The sequence below is a fragment of the Asterias amurensis genome, chromosome 7, assembly GCF_032118995.1.
Source record: "Asterias amurensis chromosome 7, ASM3211899v1".
Classification (NCBI taxonomy): domain Eukaryota; kingdom Metazoa; phylum Echinodermata; class Asteroidea; order Forcipulatida; family Asteriidae; genus Asterias; species Asterias amurensis.
This window is the reverse complement of record NC_092654.1, coordinates 17144129-17166321: the sequence shown is the minus strand read 5'-3', so window position 1 is coordinate 17166321 and position 22193 is coordinate 17144129. Positions and strand designations below refer to the sequence as shown.

Genomic DNA, 22193 nt, shown 5'->3' with positions numbered 1-22193 from the left:
CTTTGGTATCACTTCGTTTTGGACAGTGCTGTACCAAATCTCTTAAAGCCATTTTACACTTTCGGTAAACAGTATTGTCCAAGTCCCACACTTCGTGTATCACAACTTATATATAACATAACAAACCTGTGAAAATTTAGGCTCAATCGGTCATCTGAGTCGGGAGAAAATAACGGGAAAACCCACTCTTGTTTCCGCGCGTTTCGCCGTGTCATGACATGTGTTTAAAATAAATCCGTAATTCTCGCTATCGAGAATTGTATTGTTTTAATGTTTTCTCAAAAAGTAAAGCATTTCATGGAACAATATTTCAAGAGAAGTCTTTCACCATTACCTTCTGTAAACCCTGTAAATTATTTATAAATCTGTGAACTTTTTGTTGTTGTTCTGTACCGAAAGTGTATTATGGTTTTAAGATAGAAAATAGCTTCCTATCAATGAAGACCATCGGGTATCAACCCCATTGCATATTCTGACTGTCAAAATAATAATGAGCCTGTATACTTATCTTTTAACAGTACCATGCATAACTTTAAAGCTAATAAAAACAAGTTTCCATGTTCAACTTTAGTACTTATTTAGTACTTATTGGATTTGTATATTAATGGAAGTAAGAAAATGTGGTGCATTTGTTAACAACTCACTTGTAGGATTTTAACTCAAAACACAAATTTAAGTTAAAACACTTTTTCTCTAGAATGAAAAAAATTCAATCCAATGGGGACAATTGGTAAACTGACCTCCCTGTCATTTTGCCGCGACCGTGATGTAAAAATAGCAGCCCTAAAGAGGTAGCGAAAGACTTCCACGCAACTACTTAAAGCCTAATGGAAACAGCTCTGCAAGGTAAACCTCCTGCAACCGCGCTGTAAAACGCTATGCAAACTTTGCAGAATATAGGTCCAGATGGGAACGCACAGTAGAATTAGACTAATACCAGTCATGGCGTGTGGCGTGTCATGGCCGAACGGTTAAGAGCACCGGACTCAAGATCTGGTGTTTGATCAGCAGAGTGTGGGTTCGAATCCCGGTCGTGACACTTGCCACGTAAAATTGGGGAGGTAGTAGCTTTCTGCTCTACCGGCCAGGCTTCGGACTGATGATACCCAAGCCTACATCCGTATGGACTGTAAAAGGGGTAACTGTAACGGTTAATCAGATGGCCTTACCTTTCATTACGAGCTTTGTAGAGCACAGTGTCTTGGATTCGTTGTCTGTGGCAACACATGAGTACTCTCCTTCATCATCTGATATGATGTCACTTATCTCTAATGAGTGTACCCCACTGTCATCATGGCGCACTTTGTAACGCTGAGAGGACTTGAGGCATATCTCTTCTTTTTCCTTTAACCTTTAAAGAAGAAGACAACACAGAAAATAATAATACTAGTGATACACAGCTTTTAAATAGCGCTTTACACTAAATAGTCTTGAAGCACTTAAAGGCAGTGCACACTATTGGTAATTACTCAAAATAACTATTAGCATATAACACCTTACTTGGTAATGAGTAATGGGGAGAGGTTGATAGTATAAAACATTGTGAAAAAACGGCTCCCTATGAAGTAACATAGTATTCAAGAAAGAAGTAATTTTCCACAAATTCGATTTCGAGACCTCAGATTTAGAATTTGAGGTCTCGAAATCAAGCATCGGAAAGAACACAACTTCGTGTGACAGGGGTGTTTTTTCGTTTATTATTATCTCGCAACGTCGACAACCGATTGAGCTCAGATTTTCACAGGTTTGCTATTTTATGCATATGTTGAAATACACCAACTGTGAAGGCTAGTCTTTGACAATTACCAATAGTGTCCACTGTCTTTAACCTACTGATGCGTATTTCACATGCTTGCAGTTAAGTTCATAATTTTATTATCAATAACAAAGCTGATGTGTTACAGAAGGCAATGAGAATGAGAATAAGACATAAATTTTTGCACATTTAATGTGGATTCCATGTGTGCAAGGATGGACAAATGCAGTGCCAGCAGCATATAGGCAAATCCATTGGGGACATCCTGTGCTAGTGTTTTCCAACATTACTAGGATACAAATACGCCCAGCATAAATTCATTTCATGCACCTCGGGCATCTTCGATCAATGATGTAGAAGCAACTCTACAAAACAACAGTCACTTCAAGTGACTTCAAGACTTTGGCTTACAGGTACGTGAGCATAAGAGAGTCCCTGTAATGGCAGACCAGAATTTCAAAGCCCAACTTCATAGGCTGCTTAAAGACACTGGACACTATTTGTAATTTTCAAAGACCAGTCTTCTCACTTGGTGTATCTCAATTTGAGCTCAATCGGCCGTCGAAGTTGCAAGATAATAATGAAAGAAAAAACACCCTTGTCACATGAAATTGCGTGCTTTCAGATGCTTGATTTCGAGACCTCAAATTCTAAATCTGAGGTCTCGAAATCAAATTCGTGGAAAATTACTTCTTTCTCGAAAACTACGTTACTTCAGAGGGAGCCGTTTCTCACAATGTTTTATACTATCAACAGCTCCCCATTCCTGGTTACCATGTAAGGTTTTATGCTAATAATTATTTTGAGTAATTAACAACAGTGTCCACTGCCTTTAAATAGAAAATATTGTTAACATGGTTTAAATTTCTGCTATGCTAATCCTTAGCAGGAAACAAGTCACAAATTGAAAATAAGAAGTTGTATTTTTTGCAGGTTAACCTAAACCAAAGTTTCTGTTTTGTTCTTAGCTACTTTTTGTGCTTAAAGCAGTTCTATGAAATTGCTCCCTGAATTTACGCTATTGTTTGACTATAAAACACATTAAGCGAACAAACTGACTCCCCGTAAATCCTCTGTTTTACCTGTCAGCATCTGCAGAGCCGAACTTGGCATATAGTATGTTGTAAACAGATATATAATTCTTTGTTAAATGTCACGGTGCTATTGTAAACGAACACCGGATCACGTAAGCTTGCACAACACACGAACCTTCTATGGCATGAATCTGCATGCTGTAACTGATTTAAAATAATATGTACTGGAATATCATTAGAATGGTATGACATGTGATTAGAATATTTTTGTGCTTGCCACACAAATCTCAAGAATTGTTGTGGTTTGCAGATTCCTCCTTCTTGCCCTTCATTTTAATTATGAACTAAAACCATGTGATGACTCAGAGATCTACTTTAACCAGCCAGCATTGACCATGGCTGGTTGCCATTTTGCAAGTAGTGACTCTGTTAATGGACCAATTGTTGTGCCCCAGTCCACAGCCAGTCTACTTTAGCCCAATTTCAGAGAGCTGCTTATAATGGCCAATTTTGTGCTAATCTGTGAAATTTACATTTCATAGCGCTGCTTACCGTAAAGCACTTGAAAAGGAATGCTTACCTTCCGGTGCTTTCTGTATGGAAATGTACAACATAAAAATTGATGGTGAACGCGCAAGCTGGTCGCCTAATTGTCATGCTTTACCTGTGAAATACGCTGACACTTCAGCCAATTTTTCTGCTATAGACCCCTGAATAACCCCTTTTTGCTATGGAAAGTTGCCATCTTGTAGGGCAAACAGTGTGCGCGTCCAAACGCGTACATGTACATCATCGAAGCACGCAGCACGCAACATTCCCGGTTTGATTCCTACGGCACATACACGCACACACACGCACAGACGCCATCTTGTAGGGCAGATATTTGAGCCGCATGACGTCATATTCAATTCGGTCTATAGCTAGCTTGAAAAATTGCTTATCGTTAAGCAGCGCTATGAAACTGGCCCCAGATTGAACGGCACTGCAGTTAATAGACCAATTAATGTGCCCCAGTCCACAGCCTTTACCTAATGTATCTTTGTATAAACTTGTATCTTTATAAATAGCACAGAAATGCAATAGGGGCCTACATATAAACAATAATTATGAATGAAAATCCAACTACAAGAATTAAGTGCCAAAACTTACAAGCAAAGCAGACACAACACAGGCATGTAGATGATTATTTTACTCTAATCAAACCTTCTTCAAGTGTACTTATCAAGGTCAACTTACAAGTAATAATCCACTCTAGCTTAAAGAAGTGATAAAGTACTTCAAGAGTGCATGTTCACGCCCGACATGCAATCCTCAATGTCTTGGCCGTAAAAACAGCATTCCATGTCACTATTAATGCCCATCATTTGTCAGTTTTTAGTTGATTTACAGGTTCATGTTTTGACAGTATTGATACTAGAAATCGTGGCAACCTCGAAAGCTGGAAACTTCCCCTACTTGAAAATTGCTTTCTCCCCAAAGAGTGACGGCTTTGGGATGAAAATATAATTGACTTTTTTTTTTTAAGCGGGCAGTTGACGGAAGAATGGCATGGCATGCATGTTCTATTTTGTGCAATTAATATCAGTCTGCTCTTAATAGTTTTTGAAAGAGGATGGAATGAATCACTTTCCTTTTACTTTCACTTGTGTTTTGATTTGTACAATGATGAGCTTGAAGAGTCCAATTACATCGTAGATTGAAGCTTTTTTGCGGCTTATTCCCCTCCCAACTTTCTCTCTTTGAGCAACATTACAGTGATAAGTGATTTTGATCACTAGAGGCCTTCATACATGTAGATGCAGTATATTATGTCTCACTGGTTGGGGCATTCCAAACAAATTAGAGGATTGTTAATTATCTGCAACAACAAAATTGTAACCTCAAAGCTCACTGGTTGTTTAAGTTCATACCAGTACTATTATTCATAGAAATATTTCCGACTGAAATTTGAGTTTCAGGAAAAAGCAATCACAGAGCCTCAATCGAAATAAGCCTGAATTTGCACAACTTCATTGACAATTAAAACATAAGCCCTTGCACAAACTTCCTTGACAAACATAAACCCTTGCAAGACTTCCTTGACAAATATAAACCCTTGCACAACTTCCTTGACAAACATAAACCCTTGCAAAACTTCCTTGACAAATATAAATCCTTGCACAACTTCCTTGACAAATATAAACCCTTGCACAAACTCCTTGGCAAACCAACCCTTAAACAACTTCTTTGGCAAAACCTCTTGCACAACTTTCTTGAAACCAAAGATAAACCATTTCCTGTTTCACTGAAACGATACAATTTTCACAGGTTGATGTGCTTATTGAAAACTTACTCTCTCCCCAAAACAACAAAATTTTCTCTTCAAGTTGCTTCTAAGGCATATGTTTTAACTCAAAGTATACTTATATAGCATGTTACTTTACTCAACTAAAAGATCAGACATTCCACTGGCCTCAATATTATGACTCAAACACAATGTGGTATATTCCATAAGCTTCTTGTTGCATGATGTCGCTATCAAACAGGCAAGGATCGAGAATACGGACATACATCAGCTGTCTTTAGTCTCAGAAACCGTTCACTTAAAATCCTTGCCTTGGCATCGATGGGGATTCACATTGCTCTTAGTCTGTTTTCTTCTTCCTTGGTCCTAGAGAGTCTAGAAATGATGCAAAAGGCTATCCGACTGAAACGACAATACAGACATACATCAGCTGTCTTCAGTCTCATAAACTGTTCACTTAAAATCATTTACTTGGCATCGATGGGAATTTCACAATGCTCCTAGTCTGTTTTCTCCCTCCTTGGTCTTAGAGAGTCTAGAAATGATGCAAAATGTTACCCACTGAAACGACGATACAGGCATACATCAGCTGTCTTTAGTCTCATAAACCATTCACTTAAAATCCTTCCTTGGCATCCATGGGGATTCACATTGCTCTTAGTCTGTTTTCTTCTTCCTTGGTCTTAGAGAGTCTAGAAATGATGCAAAATGCTACCGACTGAAACGACGATACAGACATACATCAGCTGTCTTCAATCTCATAAAACGTTCACTTAAAATCCTTCCTTGGCATCCATGGGGATTCGCTTTGCTCTTAGCCCGTTTTCTTCTTCCATGGTCTTAAAGAGTCTAGAAATGATGCAAAATGTTACCGACTGAAACGACGATACAGACATACATCAGCTGTCTTCAGTCTGATAAACTGTTCACTTAAAATCCTTCCTTGGCATCGATGGGGATTCAAAATGCTCCAAGGCGGTCTAGAAAAGTATTAAGCAGAATGCTACTAACAGATAAAAAAAGGCAATGCCATTGGCAAGGCGGTCTAGAAAAGTATGAAGCAGAATGCTACTAACAGATGAAAAACGGCAATGCCATTGGCCTCTTTGAACCAAGTTAATTATTCCGCCCTTTAGGGGAGAACAAGACAGTCTACAAGACAAGAGAGACAATTACTACACTGCTCCTTGAGCAAGAATTTCAAGAGTCTAATACTTCTCCAGCTAGATGACTATAAGAGCTGTCAGATCTAGATCTTCAATTTGCCAGGTGCCAATCATGGAATTACGCAGACAGCTTTGAGCAAAGTATGGACTGCTCCAATGGTTGACTAAAGGTACACTCAGATTTATCAATTAGCGTGCCTATAACCAGTGTATTTGACTGTCTGGCTGACTAGGCTGTACTAACCATCATATAATAATATTCTGATTTCCCAGAATTAGATCAAGCATGGATCAGCAAGGCACACTTCAATACTTGATTATCCATGGTACATAAGTTACTTTAAAGCCATGTTCTTCCGCTGCCACGCGGAAAGTTACCATGCCTGGCTTTGGTGTAATTCTACTGTGCATTCCCACATGGACTTATATTCTGCGCCGTTTGCATAGTGTTTTACAGCGTGGTTGCAGTTTAGGATAACTTTGCGTATGGCGCCACCACTTTTTCACTCATTTTTACAAAAAGGGATATCTCATTGAGGTAAATTAGATACTATATTATTTCATATCGAATGAAAAAGTGGTGGCGCCATACGGAAACTTTTCCGCAGTTTACCTTGCGTCCCCCATTGGATTTAATTTTATCAACAGAAAAGTTGTGGTACTTTAACCACAAAAAGTCTACGGGAACACAGCTTTAAACTATTTATTGAAGAATATTGTTATACCTTGGTAAAGAGAAACAAGTTAAAGGGTCTTCTCTCTTCGCTGGTATTCCCACCAAGCAAATGGGTTTATTTGAGAGTGTGTTCCAGAACGTGGGAGGTAATGGGTTTGAATGCACCCTAACCAAGGTTCATATGTGTAGTTTGTTAAACTTGGAAATCACCAAGTGTACAGACTTAACCATACATCAGACTAAAACCATAACATACATAGTTGTTTGTATTTCCACATACAGTTTGTTTATCTGATAATTAAAAACAACAAAGCAACGAAGCCAAAAAGTGTCCTAGCCCTCAAGAAAGACTCTGCTAGGGTCAGAACATTGACCATTAACTTTTCTTTTGCATTTATACCATAGGTCATTTTGGTTGGTAAAAGCAGTGTGAAATCAGCTTATTCTATTTCCTCAAGTGTTTTTTTTTTTACAAGAGCAACTTACAGATCCAAATTCACAGAAAATAAGAACCATTGATAGTACTTTAAAGTACTTTGACAGAAGTGAACTTTGCATCCAACGAGGGAACAAAAAACAACAACGGTAAATAAACAGTAGTGATACCTTTGATTGACATTTTTTTGGAATGACTGAAGTTGAATAACAATGTTGTGTTTCCTACCCGCAACAAAACTCTACATTGATGTTCTGAACTTTGATTTTCAGTTCTTATCTCGTAGATTGACTATAATATTCTTCAATAGTTGTTAGATATTTTTGAAGGGTGAATGCACTAGGCAGGCCTGCACAATCCAGATGTTAACACGGTTTGAAGATAATGATGGTAGAAAACTTCCCTTAAAGGCAGTGGACACTATTGGTAATTACTCAAAATAATTATTATCATAAAACCTTTCTTGTTGACGAGTAATGGGGAGAGGTTGATGGTATAAAACATCGTGAGAAACGGGTACCCTCTGAAGTGCCATAGTTTTTGAGAAAGAAGTAATTTTCCACGAATTTGATTTCGAGACCTCAGATTTAGAACTTGATGTCTCAAAATCAACCATCGTATTGCACACAACTTCGTGTGACATGGGTGTTTTTTTCTTTCATTATTATCTCACAAGTTCGATGACCGATTGAGCTCAAATTTTCACAGGTTTGTTATTTTATGCATAAGTTGAGATACACCAACTGTGAAGGCTAGTCTTTGACAGTTACCAATAGTGTCCACTGCCTATAAAGTATTACTTGCTAATTTGCTGTAGTTACTGGTATGTTTTTACAAGTTACTGGTTCCAGTAACTGGTAAATACGCTGCACATGCTACAACAATAATTGTCTCCTGAGACAAAAACTATTTTTGTGACATAATATAATAATAATAATACAAAGCATTTATATGGCACTATACAAAGAACAGAGCGCCTAACAAAGGGAGGGCAACACAAGAAAAACAGCAATACAAATCGGACCAACGACAAGCCAAGAAGATAAAAAAGACAACAAAAACAACAACATTGTTTTACTCAGTTCTGAAAGACTATAAGCACCTCAGCAAGTAATATTTTAAACCATACAACTTTAATGTATCTATGGATTTTGTGTTTTGTGTCCAACAAAAATTACCCATACCCTTTAAGGGCACAAGTATCATTCATATAATTTAAACTCTCTTACCCAAGCTGTTTTGTTTAATAACAGAAGATGTAAACAAAATAATGTTTAAAAGATTTTCTCACTTCGTATACCCACCCAACAACATCTATATCGTCAAGTTGTCCACATCGGTACATCAACCTCTGCTGTCGCAACCTCGATTAAATAAATGAGGTGTGACCTGCTTCACACTTATATCCAAAAGACATCCAGGATGGTTAATCTCCAGACAACTTCTTCAAAGTAGATCCGCAGCAAATCGTTTAAATCTTGACAGAGTCACTCCTCACCCTCATCAGTAACTTTCTATCACTCACTTGAAACGAAAGAATCTTGGAGTAATGGGAAGAAAACTTTACCTTTGCTGCGTCCGAAACCATAAAGTAAATCCACCAGAAAGAAGGACATAAAAGTGCAAAGTGAAGCTGACTGGTGACTATGCATGCAGTCTAAATAACTGCCCATCCCACCAGTACATAATCATCATCACTGCATCAGCGTGGATACGACTACTGTCCTTGACGTAACTACTGTGACATGCCTCACATTTCACACTCTCCCTGGTCTCTAAGTCGTGGTCTGTCCGGTGAAGCTACATGAAGCTCCTCCAATGTACAATGTATCTGTGCCCCGAACCAATGTATCCCATTGGTTCTGGACTAGTATTTTATAACCCTACATTACGTGTACTAAAGACAGGTTGCGTGCAGTCGATGTCACATGGCCAGCGAATGTGATATGATCTGACTTGAATGGCTCAGGGAGTCGAGGTCTTGGGTTTATTAGGTTGGCCAACCCAATTAAAGTTATAGTAGGGCATGATGTTAAAACAAGTTATGGTAGGGGCTAGCCCTGGTACGTCTGCTTTGTATGCAACAGAGGAGTCCAACCTGGACATTAATACATGTTAAAACAGCAACACCAAAGTTACTGCTAAAATTACAGCCCAGTTGTTGATGTTATGAATTTACTCTCAGACTGTTTTTTATAACGCTATTAAAGGCAGTGGACACTATTGGTAATTACTCAAAATAATTATTGGCATAAAACCTTTCTTGGTGACAAGTAATGGGGAGAGGTTGATGGTATAAAACGTTGTGAGGAACTGCTCACTCTGAAGTGCCATAGTTTTCGAGAATGAAGTAATTTTCCACGAATTTGATTTCGGGACCTCACATTTAGAACTCGAGGTCTCGAAATCATCTAAACGCACACAACTTCATGTGACAAGGGTTATTTTTTCTTTCATTATTATCTCGCAACTTCGATGACCGATTGAGCTCAAATTTTCATGCATATGTTGAGATATACCAACTGTGAAGGCTAGTCTTTGACACTTACCAATAGTGTCCACTGCCTTTAGTAATTTTCTTTAAATATATGCAAAATTTGCCCGTCATATTTGTTGAATCATATTCTTGCGTATTCGTTATCATGAGTGTGATATCATCATCTTACTCAGAATTTTGCACTACACCATATGCATGTCCCAATGCACATGATGGGCACGAAAAAGATTTTGGGGGGAATCTGAGTCCAGGCAACGCTGGCAACCATCTTAGCAGTCTGCATCAAACTTGGCAAAGTTACATGTTAGCTACAAATTTCATTTTCAACTATATGCTCAGTTTCCCAAGATGTAATGCGGTATATTTTTAAGATGGCGCATAGTGGGGTGTCGTGGCCACGCGGATAAGAGCACCGAACTCAAGCTCTGCTGCTTCTGTTCAGCAGAGTGTGGGTTCGAATCCCGGTCGTGACACTTGAGTCCTTGAGCAAGACACTTTACTATAATTGCTTTTCTCCACTCAGGGGTAAATGGGTACCTGTGAGGGCAGAGATGGTTCTTGTGATTGATTTAGCCGAGTAGCGCATAACTAATGTTGCACAGGCTGCATACTCCCCACCAGGGAGCTGAGATGGTTTAAGGAGTGGTTTAAGGCCCAGTGACCAGGGGTAAAAATGTGAAGTGCTTTGGGACGCCCTTCGGGTGTGAAAAGCGCTATATAAAAACGGGTTATTATCATTATTATATAAAATGTAGATGTACTATTAATTTTATTATATATAATATTTTGTATTATATTTTGAATTATTGTGGATCCTGCATCATTGAAACAAAATGTATATCTTGAGTATGGGTGTATTGTCTGGGTATGGATGGGTGTACCCACTGTAGAAAAACAAACTCAATGCATTTCCTATGGGCTGCTGGTAATCGTGGCAGCCAGTGTGGGCACACAGCTTGCAGTGAAGCTTTAAATGTCAAACTTTCCAACAGGATTCTGTGCATCTTCAAGCTTGGCGTATGCTGTAGAGTGCATTGACTAGAGTCTTAACATAAATACACACCTTCAAGATATTCCAGGATGAGTAATTTCTCTTCTAGCAATCATAAGCTGATACCTGACAGTTAAGTGCTCATGATTTTCAACATCACTACCTATGATATATGCTTATATACTTCGGCAAATTGTTCTGCTACATTTAGCTTGAATATTTGCTTACGGTTAAACAGCGCTGTGACATTGGCCCCTGTTTACCAACTCATGTTCAGAACAAAATGAAAAGAAAGCCCAAGTGTAGACTTGTGGACAAGACTGCTCCAAAGGAAAATGGAACCGTAGTCGTGAGAGCAGTACTCTCGCAGGGGCCAGCAGTCTCGCGAGAATACCGCGGAGAGAGTCAGAATCACTGAGAAAGGCAGAACATTTAACAGTATGTCCACAAGCCTATCCCAAGTGAAGACTACTGAGGACATGTTCTAGCCCCCGGCAGATGCCTTTTCAAGGTTAACATAACTATACTGTTCTTTATCCCCGACGAAAATTTAACATCTCGCTGCCAAAACATAGGATTCGAACTGCCTCTAGCTGCCGGGCAACCTTGGTAGTCTAGTTGGTAAGACACTGCTCTAGAATTGCAAGGGTTGTGGGTTCGAATCCCACCCGAGTAACATGCCTGTGATATTTTTTTATCAGGACTCGGAAAAGTACTAAGTATACAGTGCTAACACACATCGTGTATGGGTAAACAACCAATGTTAATATACTGTTCTGCATCTCATCCCATGGTGTTCACTAAGATGTTGGTCCACAGTGTAGACAGGATGACCCTTATGATGATTCTACCATCAGTTTCAAGCAGACACAACTCACTGGCTAAAACATACATAAACTGTGGACATGGTAATAGCCATGGTCGGGTTGGCAGACACATGGTAACGCATCACTCTTCACAACAGCAGACCTCAGAGCATCTGCTTCTCAACAAATTTAGTGAACTTATACAGCAAAATCCTCAGTAGATGTTGTTTTGTTAAAATGTCCGTACGTGTCTCGGCTCATGAAGATGTGCCTCGCAGACACAGCTCACTGGCTAATACACACTGTGGACATCGGTAGCCATGGCCTTACTTTACCCCCTGTGTAGCCTCACGGTAACGCATCACTCTCAACAACAGCAGACCTCAGAGCATCTGCTACTTGACAATTTAGTGAACATCAAATCCCCAGTAAATGTTGTTGTGTTAATGTCCGTTCGTGCCTTAGCTCATGAAGATGAGCCTCGCAGACACAACTCACTGGATAAAACACACACTGTGGACATGGTTATAGCCATGGCCGTACATCACCCCCTGTGTAGCCTCACAGTAATGCATCACTATTCACAACAGCAGACCTCAGAGCATCTGCTTCTCGACAAATTTAGTGAACTTACAGCAAAATCCTCAGTAGATGTTGTTTTATCAATATAAACCACAAGGGAAACTGACTGGGTAAATTTGTAAATGATTTGTACAAAAATCATTTACAAATTTACCCAGTCAGTTTCCCTTGTGGTTTATATTGATATCTGAAACAAAAAGTCGCATCCCCTTAAGGTGATCCCCTAGCTGCCGCTTCCCAGGTTGTATCGTAATTTGGGTGTGATCCCTGGCTACACGGCAGTTAACGGTTGTATGGCTTCTGACTGGCACCCCTGAACAAAGATATTGACAAAATAGGGACACCGCCAATATATGGCTAGATAGCTCAGTTGGTAGAGCGCCGGCACGTTAATCCGGAGGTCGTTGGTTCGAATCCCACTCTAGTCAATTCTTTGTTCAACCCCCAAAATCATTTAGATGTTGTTTTGTTAACGTACGTACGTGTCTCGGCTCAAGAAGATGTGCCTCGCAGATACAACTCATTGGCTAAAACACATTGTGGACATCGGTAGCCATGGCCTTACTTTACCCCTGTGTATCCTCATGGTAACGCATCACTCTCAACAACAGCAGACCTCAGAGCATCTGCTACTTGACAATTTTAGTGAACTTACAGCAAAATCCTCAGTGGTTGTTGTTTTGTTAAGGTCCGTACGTGTCTTGGCTCATGAAGATGTGCCTCGCAGACACAACTCACTGGCTAAAACACTCTGTGGACATGGTTAGCCTCACGGTAACACATCAATCCATCTGCTGCTTGACAATTTCTAGTGAATTTACAGCAAAATCCTTAGTAGATGTTGTATTGTTAAGGTCCGTACGTGTCTTGGCGCAAGAAGATGAGCCTCGCAGACACAACTCACTGGCTAAACACATTGTGGACATGGTTAGCCACAGCAGACCTCAGAGCATCTGCTGCTTAACATTTTAGTGAACTTACACAAAAATCCTCAGTGGATGTTGTTTTGTTAAAACGTCTGTACGTGCCTTGGCTCAAGAAGACTTGCCTCGCAGGACAACTCACTGGATAAAACACACACTGTGGCCATCGGTAGCCATGGCCGTACATCACAAATACAGCAAAATCCTCAGTGAATGATAACCTATGATATATGTTTACGCTGAAGCAAACTTTTCTGCTATAAAACAAATACAAATTAATGCTTACCGCTTTAAGCAATTTTTTTCTGCTATAGTTAGCACAAATTAATGCTAACCGCTAAGCAGCCCTATGCACGTTTTGTTAACGTCCATATGTGTCTTGGCTCAAGAAGATGTGCCTCACAAGGCCAAGGGGATACTTTCTCAGATCTCTTATATCTGTTAAGATTTAGAAATGAAGTTGGAATTGTAGACTCATCCCAATTAAATGCTGCTGGTAAGTGAGTCATCACATCATCTGCAGCACGCCCCAAGTTTTCACTTCTTCTTGCTCCATAGCTGGCAAACGTTTGTGTGTAGTTTATACGACAAATCAACATTTTCATCATTCAAAGGCCTCATTTATGACAGAAACTTCTGAAAGCCTTGAATCTTTCTAGAACTTTTCTTCTACAATTCATAATAGAAAAACTAGCTCAATCCAACATCTATGGGCTTTTTTCCTGATGTGTGCACCTCGTCGTACAGTGATACTAGTGTAAGGTACTGCCAGGGTCCTTGTTTGCTCTGTACAATGTAGCCAAACGCAGACAGAAAACAAACGAACTTAAATTCCGTTCAATATGAAACACACTGATTTATTTAATACTTCGAGAAGGACAACTTATTCAATGCTCACTCACTGCACTCAACATTTGGTCTGTCTGCACAACTTAATCACACAATACATTGCTAGAGAGGGCGCCAAAACAACGCATTTGGACAGCGCACAATTATCATTTTGTTGTACATTGTTATACATTATCAATAATTCGTCCAATCACTAAACAGTTCACCAAGAGTTCAAGCCAGCTGCCGTGGGAGCGTTGTCCTCCAAGATCCATCGGGGCCACTCCACCGCACCGGTGGGGCACACAGTTTCAGTTCATTACACTATACTGCCTTTGACAAAATATCTGAAAAATCTTCCACTACAAAATGCATGTCTGGATTATGAGAAACCTCGACACAAACAAGGTTTTCATCTTCTAGACACAATGTTTCCAATCCCTATTTTATTTAAATATTTTTAAAAGGATACAAATAGCCCTCGAGAAAGACTCTGCTAGGGTCGAAACGTCAGGCCATTAACTATTTTTTGCATTTATACTCTCGGTCCATTTGGTTGGTAAGTTGTTTGCAACAGCTAATTCTATTTTCTCAGGATACAAATAAGTTTAAAAAACTTACTTTTGGGGTTAGAGAAACAAATGTGGATTTGGGGTAACAATTTTTTAGCGTTTGAATTTCAATTTAAATCGATCAAGTTGCATCTGTCCTCTTTTATTATCTAAAATCAGAGTTGTAAATCATCACATCCCATACCTAAATTGAAAACTCAATGGAAGGAAGCAATAATTCCTGACTTTAAGCCCTAAGAATTTTGTCCACTTGATAAGGAATTTTGATGGCATGGATTAACGCTGAGGGTAATGGAGTTTTAATCTTGCACTAATCTGACAAATGTACTGGCAGGATTTATGGGTCTAATTGCTTGACAGAGTCAGACAAAAGATTAGACTGACTGACATCTTACAAGCAAACAAAACATTGTGAAAGAACTAGAGCAAGTAAGTTGAAAGGTTGAGACCAAACTAAGAACTCATTCCCCGGTTGTGAAGTTTATAACGAGAAGTCCACTCGATCCACTAAAGCCAAAGTAGTAGTCCCGACAGATTTTCAACCTTCCGCCCAAGTAGAAATTAATAAGACGGATCGTTCTTTTCAGAACTGACAATCTCCCAAATTCCAAAAAATCTACTCTAGTAGAATATAAAGCAAGACAAGTTCTAGAAAGAACATAGTCTACCTGGCAAGTAGATACACACATGGTGTCACCGCACACCAAATGTATGTTGTACAGCATTGTTACAAATCACCAAGGTGTCCACATTTTTTGCCACTTTGGGCTTTTTGGTACCCAAAAATTTTAATATCTTTTTCCTTCAAATAACTGGCTAAAAAAGGTAATAAATTATTGACATTGAATACAAAGATGCTAGAAATCAGGTCAGTGTGTTTGCTCTATGAAACTTCTTGCGCCAAGAATACATGCCAGGGATATATTTGCATATTGATGTATAAACCATACATACCATTTGATTTTAACATCAGGTTTTGTATGCTCCAAGTCCAACGGGCACTCCAGAACTGCCGTGCCTCCTGGCCTAGATGTAATCCTCTTCTTCAACATCTTCAAATCTTCGTCTTTTGACCTCTGACCTGCTGCTGGCTCTTGACTTGCTGACCCTTCACCTTCACTTTGTACATCCAACGACAAACACTCCTCTTCAACGTATCCTTCTTCGGGTGTAGGTTTTTCAGAGATTGGACCAAGAGAGTCGCTCAGGGTGACAAGTTCTTTGGTTGGGGAGAAATGCTCTTGGACTGTCAGAATAGCAAGTTCTTTGCTTGGGGAGAAGTTCTCTTGGACTGTGAGTGAAGCTTGTGAGATGTGGACCCATGAACCATTGGTTACTCTGGCTGTGTAGACACCAGTATCCTCAGGATAGGCACATCTTATCTCAAGGGCGTGTCTGGACAGATGAAAAGAGAGAAAACAAATCATTGTGATTATTGATGTTCGAGAAGTAGAATTTTGAACCTTCCAGAGGTGTAAAGCAATCATGAAACTCAACATCTCAAAACTTTCCTGCTCAATGATGGATTGTGATGAGAACCGCTTGGAGAGAAGACAAGGACTTTGGATGTGTGAGGAAAGTCCCAGAGAAATCATTCCACAGGAAAACAAATCATTGTGATTATAATTATCGATGTCGGAGAAATAGAATTTGAAACCTTGCAGTTGTAAAAGCAATCAAGGAACTCAACATCTCAAAACTTTCCTGCTCAATGATGGATTGCTAAGGACCCACTCTTTCCCAATAATGCCTTTAATTAGCGCCTTTATTTATTTATTCGCTTAAATAATAATAAATAATAATGTTTACTTATGTTTACTGTTTCTTCCAGAAATTTAGAAGGATAGTGGTATTTTAAAAAGCATTCAAATGAAAACACTGTTTTCTTCTGAAGATGAGCAGGTAGAGTATACTGTTTGAAACATCAAGACCAAACTGATGTCCTTTTATAATATTGTCTGCTCTTAAATTGTGGCATTAGGAGATTAATTCGGTAGTAATTTAGTTTACTTTTTAAAAAATCCATCAGGGGTGCTAACTTTTTTTTCTTCTCTCTCCTATTTGTATGTATATGTTTTCTTTACCGTTCTTATTTTCTGTAAAAATGAAATTAATAAATGAATAAATGAATGAATGAATCACTCTTTTCAGAGCCAAAAGCCAACACTTCCTCGATAGAGATTATTACATGGTTGTACCTGCAAATTTTCTATTATAGTTCATTCTTATTCTTCACACCATGCAAAGCTTTAAACATCACTTACCAGTTTTTTCAACCGTTATTTTTTTAGTATTCAGTATTAGTTCATGCAATCAATGGTTATTAAGCAACCATCAAACATCTGAGTTTCTTTGCCAAAAATCATAAACACAGTCAACCTTTAAACATGTCTGACATTTCCCTCTGTATTACGTGTTTATTTCGTCTCCGTCGATAGTCAAAAGAACCCTCCCGTTTCCAACTAAATCTCTACTCTGCCGGAGGCGCATGATGTCCATAGAAACCCGATGGAAGTTGCTATTTCTAGCACTTTGTTTTGCCAATTGCTCTGTTGGATTTCTATTGGCGACCCACTAGCCGGTAATTCATAAAGCACGACCAAAACAGTTTGCACGTGGGAGCATTCCATTCTAACGCCAAACATACCTCGATTCAATGGAAACGTTCCTACTACAATATTCCATAAATAAATCCACATGTGCAAAGACAGATGCATGATTTAATGTACGGTAGGACATCTAGGTTGTTACACGGTGATGAAAATATATGTAGTGAGGACAAAAATAAGATTTTTAAAGGCACTGGACACCTCTCGGTATTTGTCAATGACCAGTAAACTCACTTGGCAACAATTCTGTGACAACTTTTCCGCAATTGATCATCATAATTGCAAGAGAGTTATGAAAGAAAAACACCCTTGTGGTACAAATTTGTTTGTTTTCTATCAGATGCCAATAAAAGGCTTCAGGCCTGCAGGTGAGAAAATACCTCTTTCCCAAATTAAGAGAGAGCCGTTTCTCACAATGTTTTATACTTTCAACAGCTCTCCATTGCTCGTTACCAAGTAATTTTTATTTTAACAATTATTTTGAGTAGTTACCAACAGTGTCCAATGCCTTTAAAACTGCAGAACACATGTATGGTGAAAAGATGTCATCTTCCTCAAACCTGAAGAGTATCAAATCATAGAGCAAGGAACAGATACTGTCCACGTTATCAGTTGTCTAATCAATGGAACCTTATGATAAGACCCAGTTGGATCCAAGACTTACAACCTAATTAAGCTTTGGAAAGGTACACTACATCACTGGTTTTCAGGGGAGTAGTAAATGTATTCACGTAGTTCAGTTTTTAATAATAATAATAAAGAACACTTAATAGAGCGCCGGTATCCGCCTCAGGAAGGCGCTCATGGCGCTTGAGGAGAGAAAGACAAATTAGGACTGAGGATTGTGTGAGTATGCTTGTTTGAACAGGTGAGATTTTAAGTTTGTCTTGAATGTTGTGATGGATGGAGATGCCACAGAAAATGACCTATTGCCACAAAGAGTGGAAGTTCTGAGCTGATGAACATACCAAACAACAAAACTGTGAGCATTTCATTAAATTAACTGATTATATTTCAGTGAAAATAAAAAATTGTAAATTATTGTTAAGGATATGTGATTTTTTTGGGGGTGATGTGTGGTTTCTACAATTGCTAATTTCTCAACTAAGACATTTTTTCCCCAGACAGAAACATTTCTCCTGAGGATTGGTACTGGTATGAACTTATATAACCAGTAAGCTTATCTATAATTACAATTTTCTTTTATAGTTACCAAGCCTGCTTTTTTTTTAACTTAACCATCCTTTCAATTATGTTTAGTCATCAATGTATCCTTTACAAATGTCATGCAACTTGTAAACACTCATCCTCAATCACCAATCCATTATAAAACAGCGCTTCCACAGTTACACCAGATACACTAAAACACCTTACTTCACAGAAAACAAAAGTGAACAGCATCTTTCCAAAAACCGTCATAATTGTCCATACAAACTTAAATAGTTAAACCATATGCAGTAAAGCAGCAAGAGAAAAAGCAATACCAACTTACTTTTCAAATTGTCCGAACAGAAAGATTAAAAAACCACAAGTGTTTATAAGTTCTGGCTGGAGAATCAATCTCTGCAAGACCAAAAATTCCCACAGAACATAAGTGGTAGTGACCCAGAAAAAAAGTCTAAATTTGGACTCTGATCTTGTAGTGTCATAATCTGTGACATCATGATAACAAACCAGACAACAGAAAAAGAAACAAGTGTGTAGTGTTTTCTAGCTCTAAATATTTTAGTAGAAAAAAAATAAGGTAAACAATTAAGCTTCAGGCTATTTTTCTGCCAATACCTCAGACAGTTTTGCTATTCCTATTGGTGGAGAGCGCGTCACGTGGGGGTGTTTAAACCTTTGATAATGACCAGTGTTTATAACCGGTTGTGAGCAGAGACTCCGCGCTAGTCTTGATGCAAGACGTTTCTTGTTACGGGAGATGCAGGCGCTGTCGGTGAGTTGGCCGCGCTGTGTGTGAAAGGAAAACCAGAACGTAGAACGTATGCACCAGGACTATACGTGCATGCGCACGAACGGAACCGGAAACTTTCGGAAATGGGCATGCAACACAGGGACTTCGTACATGTAGAACTAGTAGCTAGCTTTTTATTCCCTTAATTATATTGGCAAGTCATTATTGCATCAGACACATGTGCGTATCTTCTGCATGCCGTATCTGCAGAAACTTCTCATAGTGAGAAGACATTTGTTTTTTGAAGAATGTTTGTAAGAGCAAAGTCAAATTCTTCAACTTTTAGAGCCCACTCAAATCTATTATTCTTTAGACATAAGACTCTTAAAGTCAATGATAAACTGGGAGTTGTTATGAATCAATTCTTTAAACACGATTTACCTAACTATTTTCAATCTATGTTCATTTCAAATACCTTTGTTCATCAACATAATCCTAGACACACCAGTGACATCCATATTCCAATTTACATACTTCATGTGCCCAAAAGGGAACACGATCAAAGTCCTAAGTTTTGGAATTCTTTAAATAATGACAAGTGTATTTTGCGGGGAAAAATATGATAATAATAGCTGACTTGATTTAAATTTGGTCATTCAAAAATGATTTTTATTATTTGCCATTCCCTCTGCCGATTATTCTTCTTGACCAATACTTTACTGCTGAGCAGCCTACGTCTAAGTCTTATTGTCCTAATCCTTGTTTGTGTATCTTGTTATAGTTAAAGGAACAAGTTGCCTTGGACCGGTCGAGTTGGTCTTTGAAAAGCGTTTGTAACCGTTTGTTATAAATTGCATATGGTTAGAAAGAGGATTTAAAAGTAGAATACAATGATCCACACAAATTTGCCTCGAAAATGCATGGTTTTCCGTTTACTTTACGAACTAACACGGTCGGCCATTTGTGGGAGTCAAAAATTTGACTCCCATAAATGGCTGACCGTGTTAGTCGACGAGGAAAAAGGAAAACCATGCAATTTCGAGTGATACTTGTGTGGATCATTATATTCTACTTTTAAAATATCTTTCTAATCATATGCATTTTATAACAAACGGTTAAAAACGCTTTTCAAAGACCAACTCGACCGATCCAAGGCAACGTGTTCCTTTAATATACAAACTGAAGTTCTGTATGGAATTAGCTATACATGTCATGGGGGTCTCTACTCGAAAAGCTTTGCTTGTTGGAGACCCCCATCACTTAATCACCTTCTATTCTGTATTTAACTGTGTATTTATTAATGTTTGATTGAGTGGAAATAAAGTATGGATTGATTGATTGAAAGAAAAAACAGCTCACTGCAATTCCTATTGGCCTGTGTTCAGTGGAACCATGTTTGTTGGAAGTTGGCATTGGCTTAATACAAGATACATGTATGCCACACTTTGAACAGGATTATGTAGCAAGACATTTTTACCGGAAATGTTTGTCATATGGTTTGTTGGAGACGTGGAAACTATTTGAGAATGTTTACTCCTCAACTTTTCATGAAGATGAAGGAGGGATGTAAAATTCATCAAAATACTGTTGTCTGGGATTGAAGATAAACTGAAATGATAATTCAACATAATTCTGTTGATTCTATTTAAGAGGTTAATGCTAAAAATATGTATTTTTTTTAGATGTTTAGATGACTAAAGAAACAGCAACAACTTAAATGTTTGTATTTTAATGATCAATTGATTTATTGACTAAATTCATTGATTGTAATGGGTGCAGCCCAAACTGTTTATGTTCTTTGTTATGCATGAAAACGAAGACTGAACTTTAATAAATATTTATTTCTAAAAAAGGCGACCACCTTTTGTAATGAAATGTTCAAGTGCTAATTTCACTGTATACTACTACATTTAAATAGAATTAAAACAATTGAACGGTTTCAAAAACCAAAGGAACACATTGCCTTGAATAATAACAGTAACTCCGTAAACCTTGCATGTCAACATCAATGCTTAATATTCCCATTGCTATCAAACTGATGCCGCTTGAAGACAATCCTTTAAAAAAAAACGTAATCAGAGTCAACACTAGAATTAGTTTCCTTATCCTATAAGGTGAGGTGTATATGAAATTTTACTCCTTTAACATGTTAAAGCCACTGGACACTATTGGTAACTATTTAAAACAAAGCTGTTGGTAGTATAAAACATTGTGAGAAACAGCTCCCTCTGAAGAAACATAGTTTTAGACAAAGAGGTAATTTCTCACTCGATATTCAAATATTTTAGGCAAGAAGCCTTTTTATTAGGCATCTGAAAGCACACAAACTTACAGTGCAAGAAGGGTATGTTTTCTTTCAATAATTTTTGGCAACTTCGATGACCAATTGAGTAAAAATTTCCACAGGTTTGTTATTTAATGCATATGTTGGGATTAAGTGAGAATACTGGTCTTTGACAATAACCAAACGTGTCTAGTACCTTTAAGTGTTGTGTACTCATCAACGCAATGGCCCCTCCCAGCATGTGGGCCCCGGGTTCCGTGCCTAACACCCCATATGGAAATGTCTTGCTCCTTCGGGGCCTTATACTTTAATAAAGGTTGTGACGACCAACTCTGCCTGCAAGCATGGAATTAAAACTGCCAAGAGTAATTGAGAGTTAATTTGGCCTTCACAGACTTCAAGATACACTGGTATCTTGGAAGGCGACTTGGAAGAAACAATTTTGTAAAAGGACAGTAGGTTCACAAAAAGAATGTTCATTAGCAGCACGTTGACGGTATGTAAGGCATACACAATACTAATTTCCACACACTTGGATATGAAATGTTAAAGTAAAGGTAATGTGTCTATTAAAGGAACATTGAAGAATTGGTAAGAAAACAAATCATCTAAGATCACAGATTTACATAAAACTTACACACGGTGATGACAGTAGAAAACAGCCCTTCAAATATTTCTGTATGAAATGTCATATTTGATGAGAATAAATAATAACAAATTTCCCGTTTGGAGTTTATCGCTATGTGAGCGCTTTACTTTAAAAAAAAATTTAATCGATGTTATGAAAAATGTGTAATCGGTTTTCCACTTTTTTCTTGTGACCCAGATGGCCGATCGATCTCAAACTTCTAC

At 38.4% G+C, this 22193-nt stretch overlaps 1 protein-coding gene across 1 annotated transcript in view; it reads right to left on the bottom strand.

Moving 5' to 3' along the window:
- LOC139940153 (protein Obscurin-like) overlaps positions 1–22193 on the bottom strand; it is a 115686-nt gene that overhangs the window by 68012 nt on the left and 25481 nt on the right. The window contains 2 exon segments of the mRNA XM_071936440.1: positions 1170–1351; positions 15506–15946. Of these exon segments, the coding sequence (XP_071792541.1) occupies positions 1170–1351; positions 15506–15946 (623 nt within the window).